Source organism: Alexandromys fortis, unplaced genomic scaffold (assembly GCF_014885135.2).
Source record: "Alexandromys fortis isolate MF-2015 unplaced genomic scaffold, M_Fortis_MF-2015_v1.1 scaffold_163, whole genome shotgun sequence".
Taxonomy (NCBI): domain Eukaryota; kingdom Metazoa; phylum Chordata; class Mammalia; order Rodentia; family Cricetidae; genus Alexandromys; species Alexandromys fortis.
This window is the reverse complement of record NW_026068085.1, coordinates 810,968-830,204: the sequence shown is the minus strand read 5'-3', so window position 1 is coordinate 830,204 and position 19,237 is coordinate 810,968. Positions and strand designations below refer to the sequence as shown.

The window sequence follows — 19,237 nt, the reverse complement described above, 5'->3', positions numbered from 1 at the left end:
ATGCACACAAGTAGACATCTCAAACATCACATTTTCTTTGTTAAGGAGTGCATTTACCTACTATTACAACAATCACTAACATAGCTTATCATTTAGGGTTAATCATCCTTTAGTTAGGTAGGACTTTTTAATATTGTGGTTTATCCTTCTTACCTCCTCCTTGTTCTTGAATATAAGGGAGTTTCTTACAGGCTTTTCAAAGATTTGTACTTGATTTTTGCTTGAAATTTCCTACTAAATGGAAATATTTTTAAATGAAAAGGGAGTCGAGTGTAGTATATAGGTGTACGCTTACATATACCAAATATAATGCATCATAGATAGTAGCGGCTTATTAAATATTTGTTGAAGAAAATCAGTATTTAGTACATTACTAACTCAGTGAATACTTGAAATTTTTTTATAAAGTCCTCATCTTTTCAATTGGAATGTAGGCAAGTAAAGTACATATATTCTTAAGCAATAAAATTATCTCAAACATGATACCTTAATTGGGAAGGAAGAATAAACAGTATATTTTAAGATAGAGTAATTTGTATACACTCGTTCTTAAGCAGGGTTTATCATTAACTTAATTATGTCTTTATGCAGTGTTTGGCTGGGTCAAAGGATAATATTTGAAAGACTATGTGTCACCAGAAATGCATGATTGCTGATGTTTATCTACATTATAATGTATTTTAGTAGGAAGTTTGGAGCATACTGGTCTAAAATATAACAGCATAAATAATATTCAGAAAATTAAAGCTTATAAATATGAAGATCTAACTCTTTTGGGTCATTTAGTAAAGATGTGTCTGTAGGGTTCCTGAGATCTCTTGTCTATGTCATTACCTGATCTCCAGCTAGAGTTCATTCTTGCTTCCATTCAGTGTGTTAGGGGATGGCTGTCTGCAAAGTATCAGAAAACTCCCATAAAGTCACAGCATTCGATCTTATTCCTGCCCTTGATAATAATGATAATTGTATTTATTTCGTGGTGGTAGTGGATTTCTGGAATGCTTTCATAGATCAGTTATTGACAAGTATAAGAAATAATTATGAAGTTTTAACATCCTAGTGTCCTAAAGCCTACAGGGAGAAGTTAGAAACAGAGCAGGTGATATCATGGGTTAGAGTAGAGTGAGTTTTTAAAATATCACTTGTATGACCTAAGATGTCAGAACTGGAGACAAGGGTGTGTATTTGTCAATATATCCTTCATGTTTTACAGACTCCTAAGGGAACAGGGAAGATACAATTTCACCTTTTCTGTGCCAAAACATTTTAATTATATCTCCTTCCAAGTACAGCGGTTCAGTAACCAAGGAGTTGACATTGATGCATGTGTTGATAAAGCTGCAAACATTCAAAATGAGATTAACAAAGATTTTGAGCAAAGGGTGACAGCTAATTTTGCACAGTGTTCTGCATCTAATTCGGAGCACTGTAATAATAGAATATTTTATAACTGCTTTGTTATTCAAAATGACTTTTATGATGCATTTATGTTTGTGGATATCTGTATTGTGCTCAAGGAATTATCTGTCCTGTGGCTTAAAATTATTTGAATTTGTTATGACCTTGAAACAATATTAAAGGGAAGAAGAAAAACTTCTCATTTTGACTTGTTTTTTTTTTTTGAAAATCATACTTCATCTTTAGAACTCTTGGTTTACACTAATTAATCCTGAACATAAAAACTGGAAGAAAGATAGTGAGCGTACATATGTATTTGTGATAATGCTTAGTATGCATTAATAAAATTAACAAGAAAAATGTTATATTCAGTTAGTAAATTGACAAAATTGTAGTTGCTTTATGTTCTTTGGCTTTTTAAAGCACATTTCTTATTTCTTTTTTTATTCTCTATTTGAAGGCAATTGACAATCTTCTTGCGTTTTTCTTTTATTTCTAAAATTTTCTCTCTTCTCTTATCCTCTTACTTCTCCATCTGCTTTCACTTTTGTTTGCTTGGCCGGCTCTCATCCCAACTTGATAATGAGGAATGCAGTGTGACCCTGACCTCTATCAGCCCATGCGTGACCTTCTGACTCTACTATATAACCTTTGACCTTCTCTTTGACAGCTTGATTAATTACCCTGTGTTATGATTTATGAGTAAGTGCTATGTAAAAATAATAGACAACAGGTGGTCCTCTGAAAACTTTGTGGCATGTTTTCTTTCACTGACTAACTTGATGATCTATTTTAAGTAGGAGACTTATCTGGGATAATCTATGTTGGTTGATATTACAGTTATTTTATATCATGTATACAGCATGATATTCATGAAACTGCCTATTAAAAGATAATCCTCATGAATATTTTATAAAATATTTGTAGGGTGCAAATACCTTAATACGTCTTGAGAAGCACAAAAAGGAGTCAAGTGACATTTCAGGCATTTCAGTGCCAGGTCACGTCTTGAGAAAATTGCTGAAATAATGAAGGGGGCATTTTCCAAGCAGAGCTGCAGCTCCAGCAGCTATGCTTACTTTAACGCTTCACTAGTGACTTCTGATTGGTTGTCATGACCTCATCTCACTGCTGCACCTAAGATGTTGCAGCAGTGCCATATGCATACCGTTCTTGTGAAGACGAGAAGAAACAGCACAACTCTTTCTGAAAAGATGAGTGGACAGTTGTTTGTGCTTTTAAGTGTGGGCAGTTATAGATAACACTGCCTTGAGGATGAACACCTGTCTTCTTTGAAGCGAAGCAGGTAGAATGTTGAACTGGAAGAATATGATTGATATATCTATGTAAAATGATCTGCTACAGAGCTTTGCCTGGAGACCGAAATGGATAGTTCCATGGGTCAAAAGATTCTAGTGTGGCCCTTGACCTCTCTGGTCACATGTGGCTTCAAGTATTGGCAAGTTAACATGCAGAGCAGACTACTTTCAACTGATTTTTTTAATTTTAATCACTCATAGGGTATTTTAAAAGCTGTAGAATTTGCCCCCATTTTCCCTTCTGTTTATAATTGGTAATTAATACACAAGCTTTTATAAGTCTGTAGTTTTTATAGTTTTATTTGGCATGAAAAGTAGCTTTTTGTCAGCTGTTTTTAGATTTCTGTCAATATCGTCTTGATAAGTAAATTTCTGTGCTGACTTAATTTCTCTAGCACAGTTTCCTGTGTATTCTTTGTGTTGAATTTTACCTGCATGTTTCAGCCTATGCCATTACTTGTTAATGGAATGCTAAATGATTATTTAATAGTAAGTGTCTTTTTAGTGTTCACAGTAAGAGATCCTGGGACTCTGTGTATTTTATGTTACTCATGTTTAACAAAGTGCTGTGTTTTAGCACTAGACTCTGGCGAGTCTCAGATTAAGATCCTGCAATTTAGAATTTATGAGTAAGGACGTGTAAATGAAACCCCAGTAACAGAAGAACTTTCCATGTGTATTTAGCATGTGTATGCAGCTTCCTCCGCATGCTATGGGACTTTCATGTACTTAAGGAACAATTAAGCAAAATTAACAAGTTAACAAAAAAAAATGCTTCAGTGTAGCGCTCAGGATTGTAGGTCCTTGTTAAAGATTCCCCTGTTAAGGGCAGCAATAAATAGTTCTTTATAATATGCTTTATGTCTGATTTTATTTGGTAGTTTTGTTAACTTTACATTCAAGAAAGATCACACTATCAGTCTTTTTTTTTCCTTAGCTTGCTGTGTGTTATTGAATTATTGGGAATAGAATTATATTTTGTTTTTCGAGACAGGGTTTCTCTGTGGCTTTGGAGCCTGTCCTGGAACTAGCTCTTGTAGACCAGGCTGGTCTCGAACTCACAGAGATCCGTCTGCCTCTGCCTCCCGAGTGCTGGGATTAAAGGCGTGCACCACCATCACCTGGCAATAGAATTATTTTTAAGTCAGTATATGTTCTAGTTATTAAAGTTATAAGTTCTACTAAAACAATTAAGTGTAGATATTTTTGTCTCTGCTTTGTCTCACTTTACTTTCTTTGAACCTTGGCTACCATTTATCAGTGTTGACATTACCAAAGCCTTTATACAAATATATAAAAATAGAATCTAATATAAAGGTATTTTTGACATTGTATGTAAAAGAGAAAGGTAAGGAGCAGGTGAAGTTTGGGGTATGTCTGTGGCTAGGATTTAAGTAAATCAATGCAAATACCTATACGGCCTTTATTCTACTCTATTTATAAACTTGTTAAAAATGAACTTTCAAACATTGTATCATTTTATTATGAAATAATAATTCAAAATGCTAGTATTTTCTTTATCAGAATTGTAATTAAATTTTCAAGTCTTATTTTTGCAGGAAATATCCCTGATTATTTGTGATCATTATTATTTTAAATAAAATGACAATTTAAAATATCTAAAGGATACAATATTCTTTAAATGGTTTGGGCAGTTAAAAACAATAATTTAACTATTTCAGAATTTATTGTTGACATTAAGTGTTTAAATTCTTTAATTGATTTGCATTGTGGTGATTTATAAATGGTATCATTTTCTTCTGTTGATGCCTCAGTGAAAACTGGACGTTGTGCCTTTGGAAAATTGAATAAGTGATTCTCAGTTACATAATCAATAACTTAGGGAACTACTACTTCTTTGATGATTTATGTATGTATATTTTTAAAACTTATTTAGATGGGACATCTCACATTTCAGGATCCATTTCAAATTAATGAGGCTCAAGTTTTTTTTCTTCTTTTTTTAAGTCTGACTTCCAAAAATGAGGTCAAAATGCCCAGAGGGGTCTGATGTTATGGAAATAATATTTGGGTAATAAAGCTACATATCAGTTTTATCATTAGTTTTGCTCAGAGTTGGTCTCATTGCAAATCCTTGTTATATTATTATATTAATTATTATATAAGCATCATCTAATATAATCAATAATTAAAGTGTCACTTTGTTGCCCAGGGTTTGAATATTCCTATCATCATTATACTGAGCTAAGCAATTATTTACAGCTTTTATGCTGGACTTTTTAGCTTGTGTCCAAGTATGAAAAGCTGTCTGTGTGTGCGTGAGCATGTGCACGCACGCGGTTGTCAAGAGAAGGTAGGGAAGAACTATGACAGATGAGCACTTCACAGCACAGGTCTAGTGGGGAGGCAGTTTTCCTTTTGGCCTGTGCTGACCTTTTTTGGCCATGTTCCTTACACCAGAGACAGTGTACTAAATGTCTGCATTTTATTATGCTTAGCAGAGTGTAACAGTGCTCTTCAATTTACTTTGGTGGGAGGAGAAGGTGTAGGTAAAATTTGAGACGGGCGTGAACAGTTGTAAAAGGCACAAGGAAGAGGGCTAAGAACTTCCTTCAAGTGTTATTTTAATAATTAGTCAAGTGTGTCCAACTGTCGAAAATCACCAAGTGACAATCTGTCTACCTGACAGAGATCACAATGACTTACAAGACTTTTGAATAGCTATACAGATTAGAATAAAGCAGGCCCAAATAAAATGTCTTTTGTTGGGAAAACTTTGACTCAACAGCTAACAAACTTAAAAAGGAAAGTGTGCAGCATCTGTCTTCTCTGAAGTCAAAGGTTGGGATTTTTACACTACTCTTTCAGTGATTCATAATGAGGCATTTAGGCACTAGTTTGATTGCAGGATCTGTTGAGTATGTGCCATTTTGCTCATCATGTTGGCATTTATTATTAGTTTCCACATGTATAAAAAGATTATATCTTAATTAATAGCCCTACCCCCAAATCAGGACATCAGTGGTTTTAGTCAACAGTAAAAGGGAAAAGGATTCCAATTACATTTACAACTAGTTCATGGGTCAAAACAAAAACAAAAAATCACAACCACAGTGGAGTAGACCTAAAAGTAAGAACTTATTGGTTTTGTGGGAGCCTAGCGAGTTTGGATGCTCACCTTACTAGACCTGGATGGAGGTGGGTGGTCCTTGGACTTCCCACAGGGCAGGGAACCCTGATTGCTCTTTGGGCTGACGAGGGAGGGGGACTCCACTGGGGGAGGGGGATGGAAAGGGGAGGCGGCGGTGGGGAAGAGACAGAAATCTTTAATTAATTAATAAAGAAATAAATAAATTAAAAAATAAAATTGAAAAAACTATAATAAACAGAAAATTCAATGCAAAAAAAGAGACAACTATTAATCTCAGATGTGGTATAATGATATAAAATTAAAGCTAATTTTGTTATACTATAAAAAAAGATTGATTTTTTAAAAATAATGTTTGTTATTTTAAAGAGTTGAAATATGAGCTTTATGTAGAAAATTCCATGGTTATATTTTGAAACACTGTATTTGTTTTTATTATGGGTGCCTCCCCCATAATGTCGTTTTCTGTGGGCTTTATATTTTTTGTCTTAATATATTACATTTCTAGGTATGACCTTAAAAGATTTTTACAAGATTATAATTAGGACATTTGTAATTCAGAATTATGTATGTATGAATTATGTAAAATACATAAATTACTTCAATTTTTCCATTCTTCAAACTTGGTAGTAGTTGTTGTGTTTCTCATGTTTAGATTAATTCATCAGTTCAGTCTGAATAGCTGATCTATCAGAAATGTTTGCCTTGTAGAAGTGAGTAAGTCAGGAACATATATGTTTAAAATCTAAAGCCATTACAGCTAGATTTTAAACTTTGGAACTTACAGTCTCAGGTCACTCATTCTTAAACAAGAGAGCCTATTCCTGTGGCCTGGACCATGAAGCAAGTTTCCAGATTAAACAGGTCTTTCCACACGTCATCCCATTGGTTTATTTTGTTCAGTGATTTTTTTCGGTCTTTCTGTATTGAAAGAGAGTAAGAGCCAAGGTGCACAGGTGATACACTTTTTTCTTTGTTTTCTTTTTTTTTGTCATTAAAAGCGATAGTTTAGTGTTTGTTTTGCATGATAATAGGATAGTCCATCATTGATAAACAAAATAAAAAATTCCTTAGCAGAAGACAGAAAGAAAAAATTGTGTTCTTTTTAATCTTTAAAATATAAGTGATGATAGCAACAACCCACAGGTTATAAAAAGACAGCAGATGCATGTGGCTGAGTCAGATGAACCTCTTAGTTCTAAAATAGACTCAAATAACATGGTGGGTCTATATTGGTTTTGGTACTGGGAGAAGAATTGGTGTTTGTTTTGCTAAAATTGATAATACATTGCCTTGTTAACATCTTCTAAAACCCACATCAATTTGCATAAGACGACAATTAAAACATGGGGATTACACAGGCCATTTGACCTCTGTGTACAATTCTACTGTTTATCAATTTTTCTCCATTTGCAAAATGTTTATGATTGGTAACCAAAACATGCTGATACACTTTTTTCAAAACACACATTTGTGCTTTGAATGTATTCCTGTGTTATAATTTATCTTGATCATATTAGGAATAGATTGTAATTTTTTGTTTAAAATTCTTCATTTTTTTCCTGTATCAACCATGTCCATGTATTTTTACTTTTACAGATAATCTATTCTTATTTATGCATGTAATAAAGGCAAACAGTTTTGACTGTTTTATTTTAGCAATTTGAAACTGCATTAAATTACCTTGCCTAGAATGTTAGGAACTTTTTCATTGATTGACATGCATTCTGATTTCAAATTTTACTACTTTTTTTTTTCATTTCAAAATAGGAAGGGTATGGAGTCATAGTCCTGAACCCAAATGAAAACTATATTGAAGTGGAAAAGCCAAAAGCGCACAAACATTCATCTTCTGATGGCACAGAGGAGCCAGCAGAGAAACGGGAAAGGAAAGAGAAAGTCTCTAGAGAAACAAAGAAGCGCCGTGATTTCTATGAGAAGTACCGTAACCCCCAAAAAGAAAAACAAATGATGCAGCTGTTCATCAGGGTGAGAAAGTGCACTACTTCCCTGCACTGCTTCTTTTCTTTCCTTAGTATTTCATCTCATATCAATTATTATATTGATTCTTTACTTTTTAGAGAACATTTATTTTCCATGATTATATGTCTATTTGGATGGGATTTTTCTTTCTTTTTAATTAAAGTTATAAAACCTTTCACTCTTATTTGCTTGCAACATTTTATAGAACCTCTAATGTAGATCCTGTTGTCTTTTGTGTCATTAGTATTTCAAGTAGCCATTTATAAAATTTTAATATGATACAGCCAAAAGGAAAAAAAAAACTTTTCAATGCATGTTACTACTTCAAGGCCTGATTAATATAGCACAGTAATTCTAAGACAAGATGTAAGATTGTCTTCATCTGTGGTGGCAAGTTTCACCAGATGTTTATGAACAATTCTTCATCCATAGTGTCTAAGTCATTTCAGGGTGAAGTAGTTAATGTGTCAATAAATATATAAGCTGAAACCATTCAGAGGCGGTGCAATGAGGGGATTTTTGTGCTCTTGTCATTTCCAGTGAACCTTTGCACAGAATCATGGGATCCCTACAAGCAGAACCGCCTTAGGACACAGAGTTCTGTACTGACACACACAAGCATTTTTGAACTTTGTCATATTCTTTGAAGACACCAATGTGTGCCGTTTACAAAATGTGTGTTTTGTTGACTAGAATTTAACAGTAAAGCATTTAATAGACTGCTGCTGGAAGGAGGAAGATAGTAAGTTGATATGTTCTTTAAAGTTGAACAATCAGCGTCCTTAAAATTTAATATTTTATGTTTATAGAGAGGGTTGGGGAAAAAAGAAGATTCACTGTGTAGCCCAGATTGGCTATGTAGTCCAGATTTCTCTTAAACTTATATGAATTTTTCATTTTTCCATGCTGGATTACAGTGTGAGTACCAGACCTGGCTCTATCCTGTAATGTAGTAGTGACATTTTAGAATATTCAATTTGACCCATGTTTACATTTATTCTTAAAGATTACTAGTTAGATATTTCATACCATCTCTGAGGGAAAACACATGGATTACTGGTTTTATTTCTTAATCTTTTTTATGATATGACACTATCTTTCTGGTTTTAGAAATTGAACTTCAATGGCAGTCAGTATATTTTCAAGATCTTGAAAACTGTGCCCTGACCAGGAATACACAGAATATTTAATACCATGAGTCAAATTAGTTAAGCAGACTATAATATTTCACTTTTTGTGAATCATCCCACTGTTTAATAATTACTAAATTTAAAGTCTTTTAAGTATTCTGTTTTTCCTGCTGTAGATATCTTTGCACAACTACACCAAAGTTTTCATACTGGCTTTTATGTCTATCTGTTGTTCTGAAATTTTGCCATATCATCCCATGTCTAACTACCATTTATGATAAAGTACCTCTCGTATCCAGATTCCAAAAATGACTTTGAAGAGACTTTTTAAATACTTGTAGTCTTCATGTGTGTGTGTGAAGTGGAAGCAGCACCGTGACTTGGCAGAGCTGAGATGCTTATTTCTCCATTGTTTGCTGTCATTTGTACAGATTAAGTGTCTCAAACACTCACTTGAAGAGTGGCTTCTCATTTGCCTTCCACTCTGTCTCACCAGCATTGCTTGGGTTTTTCTCTCCGTCTTTATATGTATCTGTTTTCTTTATTTTCTTCATTTCTGCATCTCTGAATAAACTCTTGACTACTAGGATTTGATTTCTTTTGTTTTTAACTTTTCACTTAATTCTTTTCCAATTTTTATTCTGTAGCTATTTTTCCATCTTTTTTATTTATTTATGAAGGATGAGAGTAGAATTGGCCTTTTTTATTGTTGTTGTAGCCATTTTTCCCAAATGAGCTTTCCTTATAAAAATACTCCTCCTCATTGGGACATTGGGAGCTCAGTCCGGTGCTCCAGTGTGGGTCTCTGTCTCTATCTCCATCTATCGCCAGATGAAGGTTCTATGGTGATATGCAAGATATTCATCAGCATGGCTATAGGATAGGGCCATTTCAGGCTCCATCTCCTCAGCTGCCCAAGGATCTAGCTGGGGACATCTCCATGGACACCTAGGTACACCTCTAGAGTCAAGTCTCTTGCCAACCCTAAAATGACTTCCTTACTTAAGATATATACTTCCATGAGCAAGGTAGTCAGGACCTCGAGTGGTACGCCCACCCACTAAGACGGTGGGGCTGATCTAATGGGAGCTCACCAAAGGAAGCTGGACTGGGACTGATGGAGCATGTGATCAAACCGTACTCTCTGAATGTGATAGACAAGGAGGACTGACTGAGAAGCCAAGGACAATGGCACTGGATTTTGATCCTACTGCATGTACTGGCTTTATGGGAGCCTGGTCTTTGTGGGATGCTCACCTTCCTAAACCTGGATGGAGTGGGGAGAACCGTGGGACTTCCCACAGGGCAAGGAACCCTGACTGCTCTTTGTACTGGAGAGAGAGGGGGGAGGGGAATGGGAGGAGGGGGAGGGGAATGAGAGGAGGGGAGGAGGTGGAAATTTTTAAGTAAAATATAAAAAAAAAATAACCTAGTATAAGGAGAAAGCAGACACTGAAACAGCAACTTTTACAATCTTGAGTCTAAATTGTTAATATAAAGAACCCTAAAGGTCAAACAATACCAAGCTATGAGCTTTCCAAGCTGTATGTGACGCTACGGTTACTGCTCAGCATAAAAACAACCTGTAAACTATTTCACTCATGACAATATTTATTAAACATCTAAATTACGTGATTTGGGTTTACTGGGTTGAATTAAATATGCCATGGAAAATAAAAAATAAAAAAATAAAAACACTCCTTTGAATCATACAGGCTTATATGTGACTTTTTGAGTTAACAACATATTTTCTTAACCCTATTTCTCTTAAATCACCTTGGATTGTGCATAATAGCATGTATATGTGGGAACTCTTTAATATGCTTCTGAAAGATAAGGCTTTCTTCAAAATCTGAAAAAGAATGTCTTGTCTGATGTATAGGGCATTCATTCTTAGGTAATATTGATTCACTCAAGAAATTTTTTTTCCTTTTTGTATGTCTCCAGGTATTACCACATCATGGTAATAACAAATAAATAAAGGAGAAATTAACTTTTTATATTCTTCTTAATCATTCATGTTTAGACTTTCTCATCTTTTGAAAGGTTCATACAATATGTTTTGATATATTCCCCACCCCCAGACTCTTCCCACAGCTGCCCACCCTACTTTGTGTATCTTTTTAAAATAACCCATTAGTACTAATTCATGCTGCATAAATTTTCCCGTAGAATGTGGTTGACTTACCAGGGAGTACACTCTTAGACAAAACTGTGTCTCCTTTTCTAGCTGCTAATGTTTGCCAGTAGTGCCATAGACAGGGGTGAGATTTCATACCCAAATCCCAGTAATGTGGTGGGATTTGACCTGGGTTGGACTAACATAAATTCTGTACAGGACCCATTATCTGTCCGATCATAGATTCTGAAATCAGTAATGGTGCCAGTTATGGGTTTCATTCTATAGAGCAGGTCTTAAATCTAGTCAGAAATTGGTTGCCGTCTTTTAAGTGAACTGATGCACAGGCTAGAGTCATACAGCTAGGAACTGATAGAAATGTGTGTTCAAATCATGTAATTAGCATGGACTTTGTCCCCATACATCTTTACCACATTGTCCTTCCTAGAGAAAACACATTATGGAGCTGAAATAAGAAAATTAAAAATATTTGGTGGAACATGTTATGGTATAGTTACATCTGTTGGTAATAAATATATTTTTTAAAGATATATGTTAGATTTATTTATTTATTTATTTTGGTGATCACATTTTTTTCTTTTTTTTTATTAAAAATTTCCGCCTCCTCCCTACCTCCCCTTTCCCTCCCTTTCCCCCTCCCCCCACTCTCCACCCCCTACTCCCCTCCCCCTACCTTTCCAGTCCAAAGAGCAGTCAGGGTTCCCTGCCCTGTGGGAAATCCAAGGTCCTCCCCCTTCCATCCAGGTCTAGGATGGTGAGCATCAAAACAGGCTAGGCTCCCCTAAAGCCAGTACATGCAGTAGGATCAAAACCCAGTGAAATGGCCCGATCCTATAGCCATACTAATGAATATCTTGCATATCATCATAGAACCTTCATCTGGCGATGGATGGAGATAGAGACAGAGACCCACATTGGAGCACTGGACTGAGCTCCCAAGGTCCATATGAGGAGCAGAAGGAGGGAGAACGTAAGCAAGGAAGTCAGGACCGTGCAGGGTGCACCCACCCACTGAGACGGTATGGCTGATCTATTAGGATATTAGGAGCTCACCAAGGCCAGCTGGACTGGGACTGAAAAAGCATGGGATAAAACCGGACTCTCTGAACATGACAGACAATGAGGGCTGCTGAGAAGCCAAGGACAATGGCACTGGGTTAGATTTATTTTTAAATTTTATGTGTATAGATGTTTTGCGTACATGTGTGTGTATGTGCCATGTACTTGTAGTGCCCCAGGTATCCGAAGAGGGCATGGAGCTTCTGGACCTAGAGTTACAAATGGTTGTGAGCTACCATTAGGTGCTGGGAAGTGAACCTAAATCCTCTTCATCAACAGCAAGTGTTCTTAACTGTTGAACAATTTCTTTATTCTGTGTCTGTATGTGTGTGTGCACGTGCGCATGCACATGTGTGAAGACCCATGTGTGTATATGTGTATGAATGTGAGACCACCCATGCCCTATCCTGAATGTAGAGGTCAGAGGACAGCTTTGGAGAGAAGTTCTCTTCTACCAAATGGGTCTTGGGGATTAAGCTTGTGTCTTCAGGCTTGGCAGCAAGCTCCTTTACCACTGAGCCTCCTCACCAGCCTTAATAAAAAGTTCTGACCACCTCTAAAGAACAGAGGGAATATGTTCTTGCCTAATAGGATAGTCAATATTGATTCAGATTTATTGATAAGGAGATTGTTATCAGGATAGTATAAACTCTATGGGGGCCAAAAAACTAGTCTATTTTTGCTCAGTAGTGTCTTCTGAGCCTAAAAGATGACCATAATAACATGCATTTGTAGAATAGAGTTTTCTCAATGAATTTTGAATATGATGGTAGAGCTTTAAATAATTATTTGCTTTAAGTAAATCCTGCACTATTAAGATACATGGCTTGGTTTTTCTCTGTGGTTGCATTTTAACTAAAACAAACAAATGAAAACTATCTTACTAGTTTCCTACCCAGGTTAGCAGTCAAGGTAAGATTCTAAAAAGTAAGTAATATTTCATTAATTTATATACTTTGTATAAGATTTATTGTTGATGAATTTATACATATTTAATTGAGTGTATTTCCTTTTTTAACCATATTGTCAGTGCTAAAATTATGGGTGGAAGTGAAAATATTTCATCCTTAGCTACAGTTATTTCTATTTCACACATCTGCTCACATTTACTCTAATGGTGTTTGCTTTACACATTTGCTCCACTGTGTGTACACTTGGTACTTTGTTTCCTTTCCTTCCCCTTAATCTGGATTCTACTCAGATCAAATATTGCCTCTGATACTATAGCAATAAGTCGTGCTCACCCAAACCTCTGAAAATAATTACAAGTAGGTAACCTTTTCCCAATTTATCATCTGCTATTTTGAGGTAGCTCTTGCACTTTTTGTCTCATACTTCTGTTATTAATATAAGTTTACATTTTCTTTCTCTACATAGGTCTCCCTATGATCCTCTAACTCTCTGAGTATACATTGTACCTTTTTCCATTTTCAGTCCTTAATAGTAAGCAGATAAAGTCACTTTTTTCCATACAAAGAAAATTACAGGAGATTCAGAAAAACACTAAACTCTGAAGCACTAAACAGTAAGAGAAATACTTGCCCCGCTTACTAGAGGTTTATCCCTTAAGAAAGAGCAAACCAAGAAGACTAGATCGTGGTGTAGATAGAACTCGATAAACATGCCTTCAACATAGAAGTGAAGTTTGTATAAAATAATTAAGTTGTTAACCAGGCAGTAGTGGCACATGCTTTTAATCCCAGCACTTGGGAGACAGAGGCAGAATCTGTGAGTTCGAGGCCAGCCTGATCTACATAGTGAGATCCAAAACAGCCAGGACAACACAGAGAAACCCTGTCTCAAACAAACAAACAAACAAACAAAAAAAAAAAAACCTACTTTGCTTTAGGCCAGGTGGTGGTTGCATACTCTTTTAATCCCAGTACTTGGGAGGCAGAGGCAGGTGGATCTCTGTGAGTTCGAGCCCAGCCTGGTCTACAAGAGCTAGTTCCAGGACAGTCAAGAAACCCTGTCTTGAAATCACCCCTTTCAAAAAAAAAAAAAACAAACTGTTTATAGAACTTACACAATAAAGGTAGAATACAGACAAGGGCAGACTAGATGCTGACCATCTAACATTGTGTTGTGACTATTTGGATATCTCTTTTCTAAGGTCAGATGAAGGAGTGGTCTGTACTCAGGGCAAATAAAGAAGGTGTAGACGGCATGCAAAGTTTTTTTAAAAAAAAATGCTAAATTTGGAGAGAAAGGAGAAAGTTACATAGCCTTTAAAGAAAAAGTCGAAAGGAGAAGAGGCATTTATAGACTAGGACTCTTGGCAGAACCTGGCCCTGCACATTGAAGATACTAAGTTGTGTGGATTGAGTGCTTGTTGACATCTATCTACAATTCTTCTTTCTTAGCACTTAGGATCTTTGCTGTCGTATAGTTTTCTGACTGATTTTTAAAGCCTTTATTTGAATTTCTCTCTCTTGCTCTTTTTCACTTGAATTGTTTGAAATTGTTAAGAAACAGCCAACACTGTAAAAGTTGAAACTCTCTGAATTGACTATGTTGGCAGTGTAGTGAGGGCTGACAAATGTCTCCTGTCTTCTTTACTCTTGTCACTGTATCCATTTCAATGAAGAATTTTAGCAATAAAGTTAGTTTGTTTAATTAGAAACAACTATTATTTAATCCTTGGAACCACCTTATTGTTCCCCGTAAAGATAGAGTCTTTCTTATTCAAATGCTTGGGAACAGAAGTACTCCAGATTTTGAAGTTTTTCTGATTTTTGAACTTTTTGTACAGACTCATGATCTGAAGTTCCATAAAAGCCAAATATTTTTGAATAGTGACTAGTCTGTATATTCAAGTTTTTGCATTTTCTTCTTCTCTGGCTTCTAATAAATAGCCAATCTCTTTTCAAATTTATGCAGGTATGTAATATATATATATATATATATATATACACACATATATACAAACTTAAAATAGCATGCATGCCTAAAACTGTAGGTTTAGTCCAGCCTGTTTTACTTGCTGACTGTCTGTAAGTAGGTGTGACTATACAGTGGATTATGTGGTACCATTCTGATGCAAGAGGAACGGGGCATAAGAGATCAAAGGACTAACTCTTTCATGTAGAAACTTCCCTTAGCTATGAACTAATATACTTGCTATAATATATTATAGCTTCTTAAGGGGATTGATTTGGTCCAGGCAATAAACATTGTCAGACATGCTTGTCAGGAAAACCTGCTTAATATGTTTGTAATAAGATGGATTTTTTTTTTTGTTCTTAAAAACATCTGCCAACTCAATTCAAGAGTGAAGACAGAAAATGTCATCAATTTAGTGGCAATTCTATAAATTTAGTTTCTTTCTGAGCAACACATATCAAGACATACAAAATTCCCAGTTTTAACCACCACTGGTTATAGTACTTTGTAAAACGATGAAACAAAAACATTTTATTTTTATATGATGTGTTAATTAATTCATTATGAATTTTAATATTTTAGCTGATAAAATTTAACAAGCATCTTGCCAACAGATCATTTTTTAAAGCATCTGTTTTTTAATGTGTTGGGTTGAGAACTGAGTCAAATAGCTAAATATGTACATATTCATTAAAAAACATATTTCCACCCCCATAACTACGGACACACTGTTTTATTTCTTGGACCACCAATGACTGCTGCTGTTCACATTGGATTTAGCATGTTTAGAAATGAGTGCTGTATATTTAGCATTCTTTAACCCCAAGACCTTTAGGAAGATAGCTGGATAAATAAGAGATGTTTTAACTGGTAGCTCTAATAATCAGTATAAAATTATATGTGTACGTGCATGTACATCTACACATGCACACAGATGTTTGAGCTGTATAATGTTACTTGTATTTATGTTTTCATGGATGACCATTTGATCTTAGATAACCAACTTATGTATATGTAACAACAGTTAATGAGATAAGAGGCCATGAGTTTGAAGGAGAGTAAGTGGGGGTACATGGAAAGGTTTGGAATAAAGAAAAGGAAGTAATAAATGATATAATTATGATTTTGAAAGAAATAATTTTAAATGTTTTTTGTATTCTCATAAACATGCCTAAACTTAATTATATTCTTGAGAATTGTATACCTTACCATGAAATATCATATGACGCCATGCTATCCATGACGAATCTCCCCTGCAACACTCCCTGTTCCCTTCCCAACTCTATGGTATTTGCTTCTGTTTTTTGGGAACATGCACTAATTCATAATTGACTAATTCTCCATCCCCCAGCAGCTGGCATGTGCCAGTAGCTCCTCAGTGAAGTGTGAAGGCGGGAGAGTACCTTCCTCAATCTGTGCTGGACTTGGATGGCTTGATTGTGTGTGGGTCTGCTCCAGGTCATCATGGCTGCCATGAGTTCCATGCCTGTCTTGTTTCACAGCAGTCCCTCATCCCAGCTCTCATATTCTTCTTCCAGGGCTGTTGATAATGGGGACCCATTTAGGGCTGGGTGATAGTCTCTCATTCTCAACACTTTGACCAGCTATGAGTCTCTGCCTCTACTGCTGCCCTCTACAAGAAGAAATTCCTCTGACCATAGTTGAGATCAGTCCATGTCTATGGGCATAGGCATCCATATTTATGAGGCAATTTGATAGCATAACCATTAGTACAATACTATTAAAGAGTATTTGTTTACAATTGATTTCTCTGTCCTATAGCCAAATATGTGTTGTCCTTAACAGTAGAGTCTTACCATGTAGTTGCTGTGGGGAACCAAATGCATTGGCAATAACCTGTGTTGTTTTTTTCTTTTTTTTTTCTTTTTATGAGACCTCTGATACTTCTCTGACCAATCATCATGGGAAGGTATGCCACGCTGGTACTGCAGTTTTCATTTTAAAACCCATGTCTTTGAGAAGTGGCATCATCCATTCATGGTTTTTATATTCTAATTCTTTTTATTTATTTCAGTTATATTTTGAAATTAGCTTCCATGTGCTTTTTCATTATACTTGGCTTTAGCTCATCCATCTACTAACCCTTCCTCTCCCTATTTCCCTATCCCATCCTTATTTAATTCTTTGATACCAGTATCTTCTGGTATCTTCTTCCTGTCTTCTTCCATATCACAAGGTTCTTCCATCCTTCCAGTTAAAATGTTTCATTGTGTTGTGAGATAGTAGGTTTCCATATGGTTTTATTTTGAGGATCCCCGTTCACCTCCTAACATCTCCATACTTCTTTGTTCCTCCCAACTTTAGATTTTCCACACCCACTATTTATTCCACCCCTCTACTCTCTTTTCACCTCCAGTCTATTATTCTTCTTTGTTAATCTGCTAGTCTTCCAAAAGCCCCTTTGTAGTTTCCTTGCTTCAATCTGTGCTCCAAGTTAACACATAAAACAAAAAATGGGAAGTTGGACCCTGCATGTGAGAATTCTATGCCTGAATTACTTCACAGTTTAGTTTCTTCCACGTCATTTATCTACCTATAATTTTCATGATTTCATGTTTTCACAGCTGAGTAATAGTCCATTGTGTATATGCACCACATTTTTTATATATTCATTATAAAGTATATCTAGGTGGTTTCTAGCTATTGTTGATAGAGCAGAAGGGTACATAGATGCCCAAGTATGTCTGTAATAGAATATAAAGTTCTTTGGGTGTCTTCCCAGGAGAGGACAGGTGGGTCCTGGGGCAATTCTGTTTCTAGGCTGTTTTGTTTGTTTGTTTATTGAAAGCCTTGGGATTTCTTCACAAAGTAGCCTGTACTACACACTCCTTCACAATGTTTCTCAGGATTAGGTTCATGAGCTGCTTTGTAGATATATCCTTTGGGTGCAGGCTCTACAACGCTGCATTTTGATTTATTATGATTTTCTGTAGTGGTCTCCATCTGTTGCAAAGAGAACTTCCCTTGATGAGGAGTGAAGCCTACACTTTTCTATGACTGTAAGGACAAATGTGTATGTACTGTTATTTGGAACTGTACTCACCTAGTAAATTAGTGGTGGTAGATTCCCCTCCAATAACTATGATTTCATTAGCACTTAGTATTATTTAGGTTTCCAGTACCAGGCATGGTATCCTTCATGGTGAACATGTGTTGCATTCAATTAGAGAGCTATTAGTAACAAGTTATGGATGATTCTACTGCATAGGAAGGACTATTTTGATAGCTTATTCAGATAACTATGTTTTCTTTGATGCTATCTTAACAGTCGATACAGTGTAGTTACTGGATACAATCTAAGACACATTTCCTACTCATGAGAATCTGCTGGTTTGTTCCCTACTTGAATGGATCTTATAACCATCAAGAATTGTGTGACATCATGGATTTTCTATTTGAAAGTGATTATCTTACTAAATTAAACAGATTGTGCAAATGTTGTTGTATTTTATTATACAGAATTTAAAAATCAATCCACTATTATTAGTAGCAATCTTATTAGAAAAGTTTTAATAATTAAAAAAACTATCAAACATATTTGGAAAATACATCTTTTTTTAAATTCCCAGTTTAGCAACCTCAGTTTTCATCACTGTGAACAAATGGTACTGTTTGTTTTTCTTGGACTGCCAGTGTTGCTTATGTATTTACCAGAAAATAATTTCCATGTGCACAGATTTGAGTATTTATAGTTTGTCTATCAGTCTCATAGGGAAAATGGTATTTCATTAAAAATGGCCTTCTTATTTAGAAACTGATTCAGCTGTATTACTGTCATTCCTTCTGACAACCATCACAGAGAGCATGATATGCCCATATACAGATGTACTCAGGAATTAAGAGTAGGTGACAGTAATTTTTCATTTTTTGTCTACATGTTTTTCTCCATATGCAGCGGTGAAGATTTTATATATGAATGTCGTAAAGACTCTGCCTTCACAAATGCCATGCCAGTGGGTAGTTTTTATCTTTTATTGCATGTTTACTATTAATTCAGATGTCAATACAATGAAAAAGACAACGTCTTAGTATCATAGTAAAATAATTCTTACCTTGTGAGTCTCAAAATACTTCTGGTGTTTCTGGAGCACATTTTTAGAACCCTTGGTCTCTATTTCTTCTCTGGACTTGAACATAGAAATAATGACAAGAAAACAACTCATGAGACTAGATTAAGAACCATATTTTATTTGGA

At 35.5% G+C, this 19,237-nt stretch overlaps 1 protein-coding gene across 8 annotated transcripts in view; it reads left to right on the top strand.

Moving 5' to 3' along the window:
* The window catches only part of Arb2a (ARB2 cotranscriptional regulator A), a 430,019-nt gene that overhangs the window by 182,888 nt on the left and 227,894 nt on the right, over positions 1 to 19,237 (top strand). For all 8 annotated transcript variants that reach the window (XM_050122195.1, XM_050122197.1, XM_050122194.1 and 5 more), the window contains one exon: positions 7,597 to 7,815. In XM_050122195.1, coding sequence (XP_049978152.1) covers positions 7,597 to 7,815 — 219 coding nt within the window. The remainder of the gene's footprint in view (positions 1 to 7,596; positions 7,816 to 19,237) is intronic.